This window comes from Paramisgurnus dabryanus, chromosome 15 (assembly GCF_030506205.2).
Source record: "Paramisgurnus dabryanus chromosome 15, PD_genome_1.1, whole genome shotgun sequence".
Taxonomy (NCBI): domain Eukaryota; kingdom Metazoa; phylum Chordata; class Actinopteri; order Cypriniformes; family Cobitidae; genus Paramisgurnus; species Paramisgurnus dabryanus.
The window spans coordinates 20,775,271-20,794,956 of record NC_133351.1 but is presented as its reverse complement, the minus strand read 5'-3'; the positions used below and the strand labels follow the sequence as shown (position 1 = coordinate 20,794,956).

The window sequence follows — 19,686 nt, the reverse complement described above, 5'->3', positions numbered from 1 at the left end:
ATGACCGCCAACACACAATGGAGCCGAGTCTCTGCGTTCGCTCCCCCCCGGAGGGGCAGCCAGAGGAAGTTTTGGATTAAGAGGTGTCAAATTGCCCTATAGAAAAGCAAAAACCTTCAAGATGCCTTTGTCTTTTTGATTAAAATAACAATGACAGCTCTGTGGACAATCAGTTTCTCAGACAAACAATGGGATGAAGATGAGAGGCAGTCGTGGGACATAGAGGGGGGTGGGCGCATAGAGGGTTTTTTTACATTCCCACACTTTTTATCCTAATGTTTTTATAGTAGGTTACACCTTTTAAGTTTTTAGTGCAGAACTGACAAATATTTTTTATGTCCAATTGCAAAGTACTTTGGCACAGGGCCGGCGTCAAAGGGGGGGCATTCGCGGGCAGTGCCCCCCCAAACAGGTTGTTGTGCCCCCCTACAAAGTTTTTTATTAATTTAATATATATCAAGAATAATTAAAATAAATTAAACATTGAATGTTTCATGACTTTTAATGTAATCAAATGAGGAAAAAATAGTTGATATATGTTTTCTTTAATTAAAATAGACCAGTTTCTCTGATTGGTTGTATTGCCGGGTCTCATGCGTCATTAGGCTTTAGCATATTTGTGACTTGTTATTAGCAACGTGTTTTTTCGCGGCATTTTATGGATCGTGTATAATATGGATATTAGAACATTTAGAATGAATCAGCACCGCCTGCTTCATCTGACTTCATGCAAACACAGACTGGCTCAAACTCAGAGATTAGAGGTCGAGGTGGAATTTACAAATCTACAGGACACTGTTTTAAGGAAGTTTAATGTTCGTACACGCCGTCTTCAGCTATTTTAAAGGTAAGTTAGCGTTGTTTTAAATTACGTAAGCTTAAATGTGAAGTATGGCTATAGACCGTTAACAGCATTACGACGTGATTATGGTAAAGCGGCTTTTTTAAAGCTAAGACGCGGTGTGCGCTGCGCTATGAAACCCATTCATTTCAATGGCTTGCGCCGTGCGAGGGCGGTTTGTTGTTGCGTCAAGCAAAGCGCGAGCGCAGCGGAGCTCAGCTTGCGCTCACGCCGCGGTCGACGTTTAATAGTTTTGCGCATAGTTGTGGTCTTTTGCACTTTATACGGGAAATGAGCTGACAGTCTGTACCAGTTGTATGAGTGTGTGCTTGCACTGTATTTGTTGTTTTAATGTCTTGTTTTTACAAGTTATTGTTGCTATTGCGTGCCCCCCCAGTTGGAAGCCATGTGCCCCCCTGTTAGTTATGGTCTGGCGCCGGCTCTGCTTTGGCATGATTATTTTGCAAACAACATTGGTAAAGCATCAAAATCTTTGGTCGTTTTTCCTCTAAAAATACTTAACCATCCTAACTAATTTTTGTCATTTTTTTAAAGTCTTACTAGACTCTTTGTTTTTAAATCATAAACTTTACTAATTTTTGTTTAATGCTTAAAACAGTTGGGCTGTGAAATTAAAAAAAAGACAATTCAAGACAAATTTCCCAAAAATGTTTTGGTTACAGTAACGTTGTAGTTGTTTACCTTTAGTTAACGCATTGTACATTAATAGTGAACAATACTGCTACGGCATTTATTAATCTTAGTTTATGTTAATTTCAACATTTAACAATACAGTAAATCAAAAGTTATGACTGTTAACATTAGTTAATTCATAATGAACTAAAATGAACAGCAAAAGCATTAACAAAGATTAATAAATGCTGAAAATTTTACCATTCGTTAGCTAACTAATGCATTTACTAATGTTAAAGGGGACATTTCACAAGACTTTTTTTAAGATGTAAAATAAATCTTCGGTGTCCCTAGAGTATGTATGTGAAGTTGTAGCCCAAATTATCATATATATAATTTATTATAACATGTTAAAATTGCCACTTTGTAGGTGTGAGCAAAAATGTCATTTTGGGTGTGTCCTTTAACATGCAAATGAGCTGATCTCTGCACTAAATGGCAGTGTCGTGGTTGGATAGTGCAGATTAAGGGGCGGTATCATCCCCTTTTGACACCACAAGGGGAGCTAAATTTCAGTGACCTATTTTTTCACATGCTTGAGAACAATGGTTTACCAAAACTAAGTTACTGGGTTGATCTTTTTCACATTGTCTAGATTGGTAGAAGCACTGGGGACCCAATTATAGCACTTGGAAAAAGTCAGATTTTCAAGATATGTCCTCTTTAACAAATTAAGAGTTTCGTTTTTTTTATTTTTCAGAAATCTTGTTTTTTGGTTGTGCATTCCAATTAATATCAATTCAACTGCAGTTGGTTTGTTTTGATTTAAACCTTCATAACTTAAAAAATACAGCTAAGTAGCACCATAAAACAAGACAAAAAATGGGTATGGGTTGTGAGCAAAACTATTTGCAAAATTATTTGCAAAATTGATGTCTCATATTTATTGTTTTGTATCTAAATACGTATCGTATAATTCCTTAATCATTCAGGAGAATGTATGTCTGGAACATATTGTAAGCGGCTCTGGGATAGCTTGTGTTCCTAACTTGAAGTCTGACCTGCTCCACAGCATGTGTGTGTGTGTGTGTGTGTGTGTGTGTGGTAAGGAGCATAGAGGTATGGGTTTGTTGGGCTGCTCTATTGGCAACAGCCAGAGATATTGAGAAGGGGAAGCGTATATTTATCCCTCCCCAGCACAAGCATGAAACAGCAGGGAACAACAGGTTCCAGAACACAAACACGCTGGGTTTCTGCTGAGACCCGGCAACACACACATATGTGCACACGGAGGGATCTGCGCACACGCACACCTACGCACGCATACGGTCCTCGTGCTAAAATACACAATGAGTAAGCCAGCAAACGTACACAAACATCCTTATTCGCATGGACATAATGTAGACAACCTCTTACGGGTTATGAAACACACGCTCACATGGTGAGGAGACAGACGGAGGGTTGGGTCATGACCATATTTGGCCTTTTCCTCTGACGGACATGTGATCAGAGGAAGTGTGTGGCAGTACAGTTTAATCTCATGATATTTATTACCTTGATCAAAAAATTTTACTAGAGGATGGTCATTGGAGGCTTGGCTTTTATTTAGGCAATAAAGATTTTATTTATGTCTGTCTACTGTATCAAACAGTGCAGAATTTATGTCTCGCAATATACCACTGGCATTAAATGCATTAGAGGTATTGACATTGACAGATTATGTAATGTTATTTCTGAAAAGAAAGTTTTTATTTGTATCTACCTGATAAAGTAAAGGTCACACAGTATGGTGACATTGAGCAGTGTTTTCACAGACTTGCTTGTTGTCCTCTTACATGCTGAGTTACATGCTGTTGATCGATAGCAGAAAATAAAGATCTGTATTTTAATAACTCAGTTATACTTCCATATGCATTTGGCATTTGAGCGATGATGTTACAACCACTATACATTCAAATAATTCACCTAAAAATATTTACCACTCCACTATTTTTTTTTAAATATGCACTGCAAAAAATTACTTTCTTACTTAGTATTTTTATCTTTTTTTCAGTAAAAATATAAAAAATTCTTAAATTAAGATGTATTTTCTTGATGAGCAAATTGACCTAGGAAAATAAGTCTATTTTTTAGATAAAAATATAAACTTTATTAAATTAGTGCTTAAAACAAGCAAACAAATCTGCCAATGGAATAAGAAAAAATGTTCTTGAAATAAGTTAACTTCATAAACACTTAATTCAAGAATTTTTTTCTTATTCCATTGGCAGATTTGTTTGCTTGTTTTAAGCATTAATTTGCTTACATTTTAAATGTTTTGTCTAAAACTAGACTTATTTTTCTATGTCATTTTGCTCATCAAGAAAATACATCTTAAGAATTTTTATGTATTTTTACTGAAAACAAGACAAAAACACTAAGTAAAAAAGTAACTTTTTGCAGTGTGTATCTAAGAATAAAATAAAATATGTAGACTTTTTTGAATTATGTACATTTTTCTTACACTACTGTCAAATTGTTTAGGTATCAATATAACACAATTTAAATCATTAGTAGATTATATGATTATATATGATTTGAAATCATTGAAATAATATATTACACACTTATTTTATAACATATTTTATAATGTTTCAAATGTCAACATTTTTAATAGACAGATGCCACAAAAACTGACATAAGGAATGTAAGACACAAATGTGTGTGTTTAGCTCTGTATTTTGTTCAGTCTCATCGATCCATCTGATCCTCAGGGTTGCCAGATTACAGTGTGGATTTTCACACTGCAGTCTTTCTTCTCATGTTCCCTTCACAAGAGGTTCTTCACATCTTATCTTTAACCCCCCACGGTACCCCGTCCTTAAAACCACTCTTATTTTAGCTGTCAATCGAAGGCTGTATCAGAGTTGCGATCAGTAGGATAAGGACAGAGTTACGTTGTGACTGATTGAGACAGTGATACAAGGGCAGAGATCTCACGGGTCAAAAAGTCATCAGTCTCTGAAGGGATTATGGGAGATGGTTATCATGGCCTGATGACCAGCAGGGGTATATGGTAGTGTGTGTTTGTGTTTGAGGAATGAACGCAAGGGTTCGCTGACCCTTAAGATCTGCACCCTTATGTGCTGAACTCCAGCCATGTCTTGACTTTTACAATTCATCAGTGCATTCAAGCACAAGATGTTCAGTCACTCCTTCTTTTTATTTACGGTCTGGCTCAGTGACTATTCTTTACTGATTTAAAGTAAAAATTCTCAATTCTTAACTTCGAAGTGTTAGCCAAGTACCTTTAGGGAAGTCAAGTCAGGTCAAATGACATCTCGGCAAGACAATAGGGTAAATGTATGAAATGTAGGAAAGTACAACGTCACTTTTCCTGAATGAAGAAAGCAAAACCGCAGAACTGCACTCGCAGTTTTTTTCATCCTGTGTTTGGGTAAAATATGTACAAACCCAACAGTTGGGTTAAAAGAAAAACACCACTATTTTTCAATATTTTACTGTGTTCTTACCTTAACTTAGACGAATTAATACATACCTATCTTTTTTCAATTCGTGCATTTAATCTTTGTACAGTGTGTCGTAAATGTGTTAGCATTTAGCATAGCCCCATTCATTCCTTAGGATCCAAACCGGCGAATTTAGTAGCCACCAAACACTTCCATGTTTTTCCTATTTAAAAACTGTTACATGAGTAGTTACACAAGTAAGTATGGTGGCACAAAGTGTGGTGAATTTTTTAAGCAGATAAAAATGAAAATTATATTGTATAGCGGAAGAGCGCTTAGTTCACAGCACTTCGACCTCGGCACGCAGTAACATCAGCACGCCTGACTACTCGCCCTCTCGCTCGAACTTTCGTCAATATTACTCCACCCGAAGTCGAAGTGCTGCAAAATAAGTGCTCTTCCGCCACACAATACCCACATTTTATTTTGTGCCACCATACTTACTCGTGTAACTACTCATGTAATAGGAAAACATGGAAGTGTTTGGTGGCTTCTAAATTCATCCCTGCTTAGATCCTAAGGAATGAATGGGGCTAGGCTAAATGCTAACACATTGAAAAAAGCTAGATATGTATTTTGTCTAAGTTGAGGTAAGAACATAGTAAAATATTGAAATATGGTGGTGTTTTTCTTTAAATTAACCAATGCTTGGTTGTTTTAACCTATAGTTGGGTGTAATAGGAATAATTCAAGGTTTTAATTGATCATATTTTAATTTTATCTAATCATTGGTTGAAACAACCCACCATTTTTAGAGTCTGTTTGTCAAGATTATAATTCATTAATACATTTCAATAATGTCTTTATAGCATGTCGCTCATACTGTCCCTCATACTGTCTCTGGTGGTTGTCTCTGAACTATCACACAGGTGGTCGTTCACACATGTTAAAATGTTCATTTTTGGCAGGCGTCCCAGACAGCACATAAAGACACAAAACAGGAAGCCGTTTGTTTCTTACAGCTTCCTTAAGGTCATTGCAAAGCTCAGATAATACCAAAGGTTGTGGAAAAAGAGCAAAGTTAGGCATAATAGTTTTCTTCAGAGTGTTCAGATGAGGTTTAGCTAATGAGGTTAGACAGCTTGACCCTGTTGAGAATGCACTGCATGTCTAATTGTGATGTCAAATCTGCTCGCAATCCCTTAATTTGACAAAACGAAGTTGCTGAAGCAAAAACTAAGGAATTGGATGATGGAAAGAGGTCTTAAAGGAACAGTGTACCATTAGAAGTTAGGGATGGGGCTGTTTCCTGGACAGGGCTCAAGTCTAGTCCCTGACTAAAATACATGTTTGAGCAGCCTTAACTGAAAACGGCTTGCACTGACATATCTTAAAATATGTCAGTGCCACTGTTTTGTCTCAACAAATCATTGTTTTTTGTAAGGCATGTTTGTAAAACTACTTGAGTGTCCTTATAAAACTAAGGCCTAGTCCTGGATTGATCTAAACCCTGTCCGGGAAACCGCCCTCTGATGTATTTTAAAATATGTTAATGCAAGTTGTTTTCAGTTTGGTCAGCTCTTACATTTATTTTAGTTTAGGACTAGTTTATTCCCTATCCGGGAAATTGCCCCTATATGTTTAACTTCATTAGGCCAAGTTCACACTGACAAAGATTATATCACAATAGGTCACAGCGTATCTGTGCTGTTTTGTTATTTTTGTGCTGTTGTATAAAATCGTGTCACGGGGAAGACCATTCTATGCACATTGCTGTTCATTTACAAAGTTTTGACCAAGTTACTATAATGATGCCAGAAATAACAAAATATTATTAAAAAAAAGGACCTCCTTTAGTGTAGCCATTACCATATTTGCAAATTTCAGTTTTTTATATTTTTCAAAACTAATGTAACATAGTAACATTAAGGGCCCTATTTCAACAATCTAAGGGCATTGTCTAAAGCGCTCGGCGCAACATCTAAATGGACGTGTCCGAATCCACTTTTGCTAATTTAACGACCGGAAAAATGGTTTGTGCGCCGAGCACATGGTCGCAAGGGTTGGTCCTTTTTTTAATGGGAGTATGTTGGGCGTAACGTGCAATAAACCAATGAGAGTCTCAGCTCTCATCCCCTTTAAAAGCAAGTTGCGCTGGCGCTATGTCTAATCCCTATTTAGATGACGGACTTTGTAAACTGAAAAACTAAGCAGAAGAAGAAGACACCCAGTTTAAGATTAATGTTAAATAATTGTGTTGTTTTTCACTTGTATTGAAATTGTTATTTATTATTAAAACCCGTTTTCTTTTAGTCATGGAAGTAAAAAAGCAGGTTGTTAATTGCTGTAAATGTATGGCTATCCAATATCATCAAAAAATATGTAAGTATGTATGTAATAAAAGGTTTGTACTCTAAAATACTTTATTTGTAACAAACAGGAGATAAAGATTTACAAACGTGCGGAGAGCCGTTTCAGCACTAGGACACCGTCAGTTTTTTTAAGCATTACTTAAAAATGTTTCTCATCCCACCATATCCACAGGTACAGAGTCATCATATACAATAAATCCATGAGGTAGCATTTAAAAAAAACATTTAAAAACAGATGCATTCGTTTAAAGCAAAGCATTTATTTACTTACCAGGCTGCAGGTGAAGCAGCTCTTTTTGTCTTCTAACGTCTCATAATTAGTCCTCATTTATGTCCAAGAGACTCAATAATAATCTTTTACATTTAATCCTTTAATCTTTCATATTTAAAAGCGTTTTTGTGCTGCTGTGCATTCATGTATGTGATAAGCAAACCTGCGTTGCGTCCCTTTTAAAGGCGCATATTACTAATGCGCTCTTTAAATAACAAAAAAACATATTGCGCCATTGACTTTAGACTTTAGACCAGGTTTTTGTTGGTCAATGGCGTAGTCTATTTTAGTTGCCTCAAAATAATAACAGAACACACCTCGTTTTCAGACCAGAATGCCCATGGGTGCAAAAAGTGGGCGCAAATGCATTTGCTATTTAAAACAACGTGGCGCTAAACGTGAAAATGATAATTGCGCAGGGTGGAAACTAGCAAAATACACTTCCGTCGCGCATTGCGCTGCATTGCGCCGGGTGTAAGATAGAGCCCTAAATCTGTAATGTAATAGTACAAAAGTTTTGATTTACATTGTCAAAACATTGTGTTTTATTTCATAATGCATGTGCATAATTTATTAATATGTGCCAAAGACTTACAGTTTTTTTACGATTGCTAACAATTTTCCAAAACAACACACAACTGGCAAAATTGTTAATGTTATGCTCAAAATCACACATCGCAAACTAAAGTCTCACAATGTTTACCAAAACACTGTAAACATGTTTCAGAATCAACTAGTTATTCCAAATCACACAATCATAACACAAAGGAAAAACAGAAACTGCATTAGTTTATATGTGTCAGGTATACCTTTATAAACAGACAGTATATTGTATTGATTATAGATTGTGTTTTGCACTGCAGTTTCTTTTGAACTCTCTTTATATTTTTGTTAGGTTGAGTTTGGTAAATGTAAGCATTTTGCTTGTTTTGCTGCAAAAAATGAATCATCCATCTCAAAGTAGCTTTATAGAATGTACAATTTGTGAAAAATGTGTGAGACTTTACAGTATTTACAATTGGACATTACTGCAAGATAACAAACATATTCAATATTGCTGCCATTTACAGTAAAAATAGACAAAACAGAAAAAGCAACAGAAGAATACAGTTAAAAGAAAATCTAATCTATTGCGTTTCTATTTGGCCAAATGTTCTCATTCACATTACACCTGATATTGTCTCTGGCAATGCATCTTGGGAAGAATCCTTTGCCATGTCTTATGCACCCCTGACAGTGTTCAGTTGTGCTGTCTAGGAATGCATCATCTACTGCATCCAGGTTGGACTGGCGGAACAGACCACCTTGTCCTGGTGGTCTTTCATGACTCGTGCAGGCATTTATCTTATTTTTGGGTTACTCATATTGTTCCTTTTCCACACAAAATCGACCTAAAGAGATCCTCTTTTACTCTATTGTATACCATATAGTCATGCAATTGAAAGAACCTGATGGTGTTTCCTAGGTGGGAATCATCTGTGATTTATATATTTGCATTGATTCAATCAGCTGTTTTTCATTTCCAATGCAATAAAATACAGAGAATATATTTGTGTTTCAATATATAAAATTAACAGCTGTTTACTTTGACTATAAGTCAGGTTTAGCACATGATGTTATCTGTTTTAACCTGCTGTGTGAAAGCATTTGTAAATTTGACATTAAAAATCTATTGTTTTTGGTCTTGTTTGGGCTTGTGTGTAAAAGAAGTTAAATTTATGTTAATTATATGCATTTTGTGTTAAAGCAACAAGAAATGTGTTAATAGTATAGCTCACACAGGCGGGTGTAGTGCTAATTGTGTTAAAAGTATTGAAAAATCTGTCATAGCAATCGTAAAAAACTGTCATTTCACATAATTGTCTTACAATTTTTCAATTCAGATAATCATAACCTTGTAAAAGGTGGTTTCTAACCTCGCATTTTGCCATCATTACCTCAAGTCAGTCATAATCCATACTTTATGGCCTTATTCTTATAGGATTGTACGCTTTATATAGCTGCTTTATATCTATTTCTCATGGACCTGGAGAATCGCCCATTGCACAGTCTATTATGTAAACAATTGCGTTGTCATTATCAGCAATACACCTCTTTGTAAGGTCCTTTCACAGGTTGTCACCATATGATGAGTGCAAATTGCCCCGTTTCATAACCAAAGTGAAAATGTAACACGTTTACAGTACAGAGAGAATTGAGTCCCAGCGATGATTATTTCTCTTCTCAAAATTACATATGCACTCAACAAGAAGATTGTACATTCATCTCATCCTGCTGTGGTACATTGGCACCTTCTAATCTCCTCAGCTTCCTCCTCTTGATGTCAGACTGCACTCAGGTTCCTGATGGTGGCTCTGGTTTCTCCATAAAGGTTGAAGCCAAATTCACTGTCACTCATGTCCTTTCACACCTGTTTGCCTTGACTTTGCAGCAAATCAACTTTTGAAAATTAGCCGACCAGATTGAGGTAGGGCAGAGGTGATGAAATAAACTTTGAGACTCCCAGCTGAGACACACTTGGTCAGGTTCTGGAACCTGTTAAACTAGAGCACCATTTGTATTATCTATGTTATGTGTTGTTGAATGTTAATGTACATCTGTGTACAGTTAGAATAGATCAAAGAGCTTTTGCCCGTTTCATCTGTTGACAGTCCAAGGTTCAGTTCGTCCTGTAATATTTGTTGTCACACCAGCATTAGCATAGGGGAGTGTAAACGCAAACGTGTTTGTTGTTCCAGACACAGAGCAGCTGCATATTGACTCATCGTTTTTTTCCTTTCTTCATTTTAGATAAACATGTTCATGTAATCCTCAAGAAGTATTCAGACATACCTGTTCCATCACATTTCAGTGATTGTTTTGAATTGATTTTGGTTTAACAGTTCTCCTTTATCTTTATAACTCTCTCCTTAGGATGAAAAACAAGTTGTGGTACTTCGAATTTGGGACTACAGAGACTATCTCAGCCACTTGTAAAAAGCTAAACGAAGGCATTGAAGTGGAGGTAAGTTCAACCCCATCAATACTGCCCTGCTCTAACAGACAGCAAAGGTTGTTATTATATACAACATGAGAATCAAAGTCTTTTAACTGTGTATCAGGGTAAGTGTGTCCACTAAACACTATTCTGAACTAGCTTAACCTCAGATTGCTCTTAAACTATCACATGACCATTTAATGTCGGTATATCTTACCACCATCTGTTTTTTCAGCTTCAAATAGTTCCTTAGGATGATTATATCTTACTATGAATTTATCAAATCAAATGTGACCAAACATGATGACCAAATTAAGTTTTTCCACCACCAAACTAAACAAAAAGAAATTAACATTAGTAGAAGGCAGTAGTTTTGAGACAGATCATGTGCTTCTCTCTTGTGTGGGATATAATGTGCAGTGCATTATGTCATAAATGCCTCATTGTTTGGCTTTTTAAAATCTGTGTACTTTTCCACTGTACTGACGCCCTCGGTTTGATTCAGGGTGGTCTTTGATATTGTGCAATACTGTACGGCATTTCTATTTTTGCCTGATATTTTAGACCAGTTTCACATTCTTTTTGTCCGTAATGGGATTGTTGTGAATACATTTATGTACATAAATCAGTTTATTATGCCCAAAACATTTCTCAGAGACTGAGAATGAATTCATATATTTACCTGTCAATATGCACGTTTTCTCTGTTTCTGTCGCAGTGTGATGGCATCATTTTGGACCTCAGCAGCACGTCCCTGGAGGGCATTGCCGTGCTCAACATTCCCAGCATGCACGGGGGCTCCAACCTGTGGGGCGAGACCAAGAAAAGACGGAATTACAATCGAATGAGTAAAAAAGTACCAGAAAGAATGACTGGCAGCACAGTGACGGATGCGAAGGAGCTCAAGTTTTGCGTGCAAGGTGAGTTAGGGTGTTTTCACATCTGTAGTTTGGTTCATTTGATCCAGACCAAAGTCAAAAAATGATACATTGTAGCTTTTTTAGAAGGTTTGGTTCATTTTCATACCACACTAATCGCTCTGATCCGCACCAGTTGAAACGAAGCAAAATTCGGTCATGTGATAACATCCACATCACTTATTGGCCACATGTCTTTGAACGTATTTCCTAAACTGCTTCTCGATTGGTCAGAATCAACGTGCGGGAAATTCCAACGGAGTACCGGAAGTAAACAAAAATGAGGAAATACAGCGAACACCCTGGACAGACGACTGCGCATGTAAATATGTATCCTTGGTTGTTATACATAGTTTGTATACAGCACTCTAGTTTATTTCCAAAATGAAGAGCGAATGCGGCTTGAAAACAACGTTTTTATGTACTACAAGCAGCGAAGCCATCAAATGTCAAAGCTTCACATCTCCTCGCAACTCCAGGTATGTCCGCGACCTGCCATTGGGCTAATATTGCTAATACAAACTATCAACAAACACTTCCTCATCCCATAATGCACTACGGCAGCTGGTTTAGTCCAAAAATGCAAAGTAATTTTGCAGTTAGGTCTGTTCGATCTCGGATCGTGTTCTCACCACAAACAAACCGTTCCAGAGTTTGTTTGAAAGCGTACTGATACCAACTCTTCAAGGAGGTCTTGGTCCGCTTTTGGTGCGCACCAGAGTTCGATTGCTGCATTCTCGAACTGCACCAAGTGAGCAATCGAACTCTGGTACGATTCAACCAATCTAAACAAGGCAGGTGTGAAAGCACCCTTAGAGTGATCTGGATTACTCCTGAAATTTCTTTCAAACCTTCCAAGTTTATATTTATTGTTAGGAAGCATTTCAGCATCCCTCAATCTCTCAATTAAGGTTGTTGCCTCTGGCTTTTTAGTGTAGTTTGTTTAAGTGCAGATGATGAAATAGACTGAAACCACTTATTTCCCATCACTTCTAATAAATTTCAAATGACAAACCATCTTTAGAAAATCCACACACCACGTGGAGCCGTTTCATATGCAGCTCTGACTCACAGCCGCTGTGGAGGAGCAGAAAGCCGTTAACCATCTCTAATGAGCGAGATTATCTCTGGCTGCTTGTTACGCTCATGTTCGCTCTCACTTTTGGGACTTCCTGCATTAGTTTCCCATAGTGTGAAGCTTATTACCCATGCTAATCGACATTTAGGGAAATCGAGTATGCGAGCATATCTAGATCGCATGATACCTGCCGGTGTCACCATCCTGCTAAACGTCCTCCGGGGAGGGTAAGTCACCAAAAAAAACCCTTTGTGATATCAGTCTCCAGATCCTTGCATCATATGCAGCTGGGGAAGTCGGCTATGCCCGTGCCGCCCAAGGTTAAAGTGGCAGCAGCTGTTTCAGGTAGCAGTGAATCAGCCTTCAGCATCAGGCCTGTGTTTCATTCAGCTGTTTGCGGATGCCAGCTGTATGTTTTTCCCGTCTGCTTAGTTTTAAACACTGTTATGACAGGTTTGTTTCTCTTTTTGCTAATTTGTGGCGAAGTAGATCCACCCCTATAAAATCACATGCAGTGGATTTGCTTAATGAGCGCAGGTTTTCTTTCCTGTGAGTTTTCCGAACATGAATTCCTGAATGTACTTGACACAGAAATAAGGCCTGTTTTCACATTTGAATGACTCGGTTTTCAGTCCTATTGATCATCCTGGGTTTGAAACATTATGGGTTTGATCCCATAAACATACTGATAAAATGTATATCTTGAATGCATTATAAGTTGCTTTGAATAAAAGCATCAGTCAGATGCATTAAATGTAAATAATCAGGGCAGCATGCTATTTCAGCGCATTTAACAGATGATGGATTGCAGGTTGTTAGTTGATAAGGTTTCACATTAGTGTTCCTGTAGTTAAGTTGTTAGAGGATTGTGTTAGCAGCACAAAGGTTGTGGGTTCGATTCCTATTGTGGGAATCTCTTGTGATACTGAATGCACATTTAGTCACTTTGAATAAATGTAAAGTATATGAATTAGTGAATTCATCCTGTCTTTATCACCTGTTTTAATCCATTCCACTTCTCTACATTTTACAACTCTCCGTTCACTTCTTCTTCTTTACTCTCTGCTCTTTACTTCACTAAGTGAACTCACATGAATCCTGTTACCATGGAGACCCCAGGCCCTTCTGAACTGAGAAACAGGGATGGAAAGAGATGGCGGGAGGGAGGGAAGGAGGGAGTGGGCTGCTGCTAGCAGTGTGACTCATATCAGTAATCTTTAACTGGCCTTCAGGCAGAAATACTCAACCAAACACATACAGTAGTAGAACAAGAGGTCTATAGTCCCAACCCTACATTTAATGTCCTGCTGTATTCTCTCTGGTTTAGTTAACACTTTAAATAGGATAAATGAGACTGTGCCAACTTACCTCACATGTTTTGATAGGCCAGGTTGAACTTTGTGGAAAAACTTGTAGATGAAAATGATGATGAGCTCATACTGCACAATCATTTCCATCTGACGCAGGTTCTAATGGATGTTGCATGGAACTGTTACACTGTTATATTTATCAGTGTTGTTGTTGTGTTTTGTTGTTCGCTTTCGTTGGGAAGCATAGTTCACTTAGTTAAGGAAGGAAGTAGGACAGTTTAGTTTACTGTATTGTACATGGAGTATGAAAACAGTAGGATAAGCTCTAAAAGGGGGGGGGTCCCAGACAGGGTTTAGATTAATCCAGGACTAGGCCTCAGTTATAATAGAACATTTAAGTAACTTTTATAAATGTACCTTAGAAAAAGCATTACTCGTGTGCATATTGAGCCAAAACAAAGGCACTGAAATATGTTAAACTATGTCAGCACAATGTGTTTTTATATTAAGGCAGCTCAAACATGCATTTTGTTTGACTAGGATAAACCCTGTCTGAGAAAACCGCTCCAATAAAGGCTCACTCACACTATCCAATCGCGCTGGGGCATGGTTTGGTTTGATTGGATAGTGTGAGTGTACCATAAGTGGTTCACTGGCTCATAATCGTAATATAGTATTGGTAATATAGTATGGTAACACCATATGGATATGGTTTTAGATAGCACTTAAAAAGGTTCCCCTATGGTTACAACCCAGTGAACCAATTTTAGCGCTATCTAGCACAATATTTTCTTTTTTTTTATAATATAAAAAATATGTGTTCCTTGTTGCACTTAAATGTTTAAGTTTAATCAACTTAAAGTTGCAATTAATTTCAACTTTCTAATGCTGCGTTTACACCAGCCGCGTTTGAGGCGTCCAAATCATGTCTACCGCGCCTAGTTTGCCGCTTGAACAGTTTGAATGCATTCGCGCATCAGAGGCAAACTCCGCTTCTTGTGGGAGGGGCAAGTGCTATGCGGTTGTCTGTTTGCAAGATGGCTGATGTTGATTGTGCATTTATCGAGAGAGTTACCGGTTTGTATGTCCTCACTGACACTCTTCCAAGCGAGGTCCTTTTTATTCCTGTCTCTATAGAAATAAGAACTAGTGTCTTATAGCTCCGGGTGACTGCTCACGGACAATATCAAGCCTTAATGCTGAATGAGTGACTCAGGGCGGGGCTGCCGCCACAGCAGCAAGAAGTCTCCTGATTGGTTAACGCGGCGTGAAAATCCGCCAAAGTAAAAATTTTTCGACTCGGGTGTCAGCCACAAATTTGCGTCAAAAGCAATGCACAAAAAGCACCATTCGTGCAAAATGCACAAAAAGCACCATTCGTGCATACCGCCATTCGCGCAAACTAGAAGCGATTGAGGCGTCTGCCGCGCCGCACTAAATGCCTCATTCGTCTTCACATTGACTTAACTCTTTCCCCGCCATTGACGAGATATCTCGTCAATTAAGAGAAAACGCTTCCCCGCCAATGACGAGATTTTCCGTCTTTCCGCAATACCGCTATTATCCACCAGGTGGCGCCCTTCCGCAACTTTTTAAACCCGGAAGTATTGTCCTATGGCAAGCTGCTGCATGTCCGTGTCTGTTTTAAAGATCGCTATGAATGGGATCTCTATGAAAAGTCTGTCACAAAAATGGAATTATCTCTGCTTTTTGCTCAAAATATGGTGTTTTTGCAAAAACCTACCCATATTCAAAAGCTGATTGCAAAAGAACCACTAAAAGTAGGATGAAACGTTTTTTTTGTTTGAAAGCAGAGGGTCTGTTCTTTCATTTGGTATATTGTATGTTTATATATTTAAAGAAGAACATTTTCTGGAGGGCATCAAACTTTGGTGGAAATCATGAAAAACGCTGGCGCTGGCTGGCAACTTTTTTTTAAAACGCTGGCGGTAAAAGAGTTAACATTGAAATGACTCCCGCTTCACGCCTCTACAGCGGTTGGTGTAAATAAGCTATTCAACTTTATTTTTTATAATTTATAGCAACTCCTCATAAGTCAAAAAAGTTAAAATTAACTGCAAATTCAAGTGGATTAAGCTATTTCAATTATATTTTATACAGAGTAATTCAACAAAAAAGTTACACATTGGACTTTTAAAAATTGTAATAAGATTAAAAAGATTCAATTGTACAGTCTCTTTATAATTTAGTTAAATAATAATTTTAAATTAAAATTCAAAATGTATACACCACAGTCAAATGTTTAGGATCACTTGACTGAATTTTTTCTTGACTGATGAAGAAAAATCAGTCAACAAAAGTCCAGAACAGATTGTGAACTTCTTCAGCCCACATGAGATCCCAAGAAGCTGTTTGATAAAATACCAGTTAGATGCTTAAATATAGATGTAGTTAGATTTTTTTGTCATAACACAATCTTATAGTTACATTTGTATTAATCTTTTTTATGAGTTTTCCATTATTGTCAAATGTGTAAAGACATTAATAAAGAATGAGCAAGTAACCATTAAAATTTAAATAGTAATGTAAAAATAAATAACTGAAATAATATCAGGTGAAAATAATAAACCAGTTTTTGTACAAGGAACAAACTCCATATCTCTTATCTCAACTCAGCTGTTCCTTTTCTTTATTTCAGGCCAGGGTCACAGAAGAACACAGTCATTTCTATCCTTCCCACAGCCTTTAACTCTTTTCAATATACTTCCCATTATGGCTCGTACAGATGTCACTTTACCCTTCCGACAGCAATCTTGCCACACACTGCCTCGCGCCGTTGGTTATTTCAAGGCCGAACCTTCACCGGGCCCATTCATTGTTAGATCCCACAAACAAAACACACACACATACTGTAAACCTAATAAGCACAGAGTGAATAATTTGTGTAATATTTCTCAACCGCTATTGCACAAGACAGGAATGACAGTGAAAGTATTCACCCCAGGGCAAAATGATGATTCAGTGCATGAGAGCGACACTTTCCACTGTGCCTCAGTGTCCTCTATCAGTGGCCAAATAAGCCGATCGACAGCTTCGCTCTCGCTTTAGCAGGAGTGATGGACGTTTGAAGAGTGCCTCTCACCCCTCAGGAGTTCAGAAACATTGAGGATGTTTCTGGCTGAGTGGCCTTTTCCCATGATCTGCATCATGAGAGCTGTGATTGTTGGCCTGCTTTGTAAGAGGAGCTTTGTTTGTGAATGGCATGGGAACAGAGGTTGGGGAGACTGGTGAGCTCTGTTGCATGCAGAAAGTCAGTGAAAAGAGTCTCCCACAGAAGTGTGTGCAAGGAAAATAGTGTGTAAAAGCATCTCTCATTAAACAACACCCAAGTCATGATGAGGTATGAAATCAAAAACAATGTAAAATAAACACTTATCACTCATTTGAATGCCACTGAGACATTTGCGGAGATGTAATACTTTTTTAGGACATGTCACAATGTTTATATAATGAGAGCAGCTTTAATGAATGGAAAGCTTGGGAATGAGGCGTGTCAGGAGGTGTATGTTGTATAACTAGAGCAGGACAGGATCTAGATAATGAAATAGACAAGAATCAGGGAGATAAAGTATGCTGGAGCTTTAGATTAAGTGTTTTTGAGAAGATTACATAAGAGTATGAGAATAAAGCAAACAAGGGAACCATTTGTAGGCGCACTGTCGTTCGTTCATGCACTTAGAGGACTTTGCTGAAAATTGTGTCGTTTCTGCCAGCAAAGAATTGGACTGAGGCCGGGATTAAGCTGATTGGAAAGTATTTGATAATACATGCCAAGAGCATTCGGTCAATATCATTATCTCATTTTTTGACGGAAGTTGCGTTTTGTGGCTTTTGCATTTGAGCTCTTCATGTGTTGCGTGCTAGAAGATTGTGGGCTCACCCAGCTCGAGTCTGAATCTGTGCAAAGTTTTCTTTATCTAAACATCCCATGTACTTTTTTCCTTGCCTTAGTCACCTTTAACTTATAATAGCAAACAGAGCTTTCTAAGAAATGATGCTGATTATAGTTCATAAGAGAAGGCTGAGAGTCTTTTGTGCTTGTTAATAGTACATAAGAAGAACATTTGTTTGAAGTATGCTACAGGAGAAGAGTGCATTAGAATGAAGCATGCAACATCATCCTAGTGCACTCATTATTCTGAGTGCTAATCAGAGTCAATGTGATGTGCTAACACAGACAGATAGTGTGATTCTGCTCTGAAAACCCAAATCTGTGAGCGCATGGCAGGGAAGATTCTCATATTCTGCCCATGTGCCATGTGGACGGCCTCCCCCGCACCTCAAGCATGACTCCTGCAACCTCTTCAGCTCCCTCTGACCATCTGCCTTCTCTTTAGCTGGCCCGGGACACTATTGGGATGGCACAGGACAGAGGGTACTGGGAATGCAGTGAATTCTGTCTGTCCTCGTCCATGTGGATGCCCACAGAGCCCACAGAACACTGGGAGAACACTCACACCACAGGAGACCTGTACTGAAATAAACAGTCACGTCCATGATTTTGGCTGACGTTTTTATCCAAAGCCATTTTAAATGCATTTAAGGTGCACAGTGTCCCTTTAGAACAGTGATTGCCAACCTTTTTTGGCCAGCGGCCCGCTATCCATTATCAATGTCTCTTACCGTCGACCACCAAAAATGAGCTCATTTGAGCTATTTTTTCCTGAATATATGCTGATTAACATTCTTTATTAATTACAATAATTAAAATATAATAATAATTTGCATGCCGTTGTAATTTTCGTTTATTAATAATATTATTACATAATTAAAAAGCATGTCACTTAAAGCCAAATAACAGATTTGATTAGTTTCACAGAGAGCTAAAAAGGTACATTGTAATTTTAGACCTACATACTACAACAAAACTCCATATTCTAATTTTATTAAACAGAACTAGTCTACTTATAAAGCAAAACATAAAAATATTGAAATGTATGCTGCTGGAGACTTGCCATTGGCTGTTTTTGAATAAATAATGAGATAAAAGTCTATGAAAGGATTAGGAGCACCCTGTGTCATTTTGTGATGCGTTTTTAAAAAGGTGTGCATGGAACAAATCGCATCATTGATTTGATACTGGATGTAGCGTTTATATTACAATATAAATGAATTCAAATACAGGACAACACTACTGCTTCCATCTCACGTCGTAAAACTAACACAGATGGGGCCAAATATGGAAATCAAAATGTACAGATCATAAAAATGGCAATGATTAAGCAAATCGAGATACATTGTAAAGATTATGACCCAGCAGACGGAGTGTGTGCACAAGAAAAAAATGCTTTATACACTTACGAGTAGGGATGCACCGATATGGAAATTTTGGCCGATACCGACAACTCTTTATATTTGGGTGGCGATAACCGATATATAGGCTGATAAATATACATATTAATTTTCTGAGCATGATTGCAAAGACAAACAAATACTGTGGATATCTGGTTTTATTTTAAACCCTTTAGAATTTTCATTTTCCATAACTTTGCATGTGATCGCTTTTGCTTTAGTACTGTCTTTGCTAAATTTCCTTGTGCTGTCAAGTGTTTGTTGTACTGGCTCTTTGGTAGTGTGTAACGGTGTTTGTTTGGCAGTGATTCTCGTCTGATAGTCTTTATATATTTTGGGACGGCAAAACTTCAGATGGCTTATTAGATTAGTAATATTGAAGTTTTTTGATTAACTGCTCCCTTGCATTATCTCACATTTGCAGCTGTTGCAAATTGCAAGTTTGATGTCTTTTTTTTCACGACAAAAAACTCCCAGACCGTGGACATCTTGTCTTCGCGCTAGACTAGCATACTCTTATTAAGC

The 19,686-nt window shown here is 37.7% G+C and overlaps 1 protein-coding gene across 3 annotated transcripts in view; it reads left to right on the top strand.

Annotated features, from left to right (window-relative positions):
- Positions 1-19,686, top strand: part of dgkg (diacylglycerol kinase, gamma) — a 145,144-nt gene that overhangs the window by 110,363 nt on the left and 15,095 nt on the right. For all 3 annotated transcript variants that reach the window (XM_065251459.2, XM_065251458.2, XM_065251460.2), the window contains 2 exons: positions 10,480-10,570; positions 11,262-11,463. In XM_065251459.2, the coding sequence (XP_065107531.1) occupies positions 10,480-10,570; positions 11,262-11,463 (293 nt within the window). The remainder of the gene's footprint in view (positions 1-10,479; positions 10,571-11,261; positions 11,464-19,686) is intronic.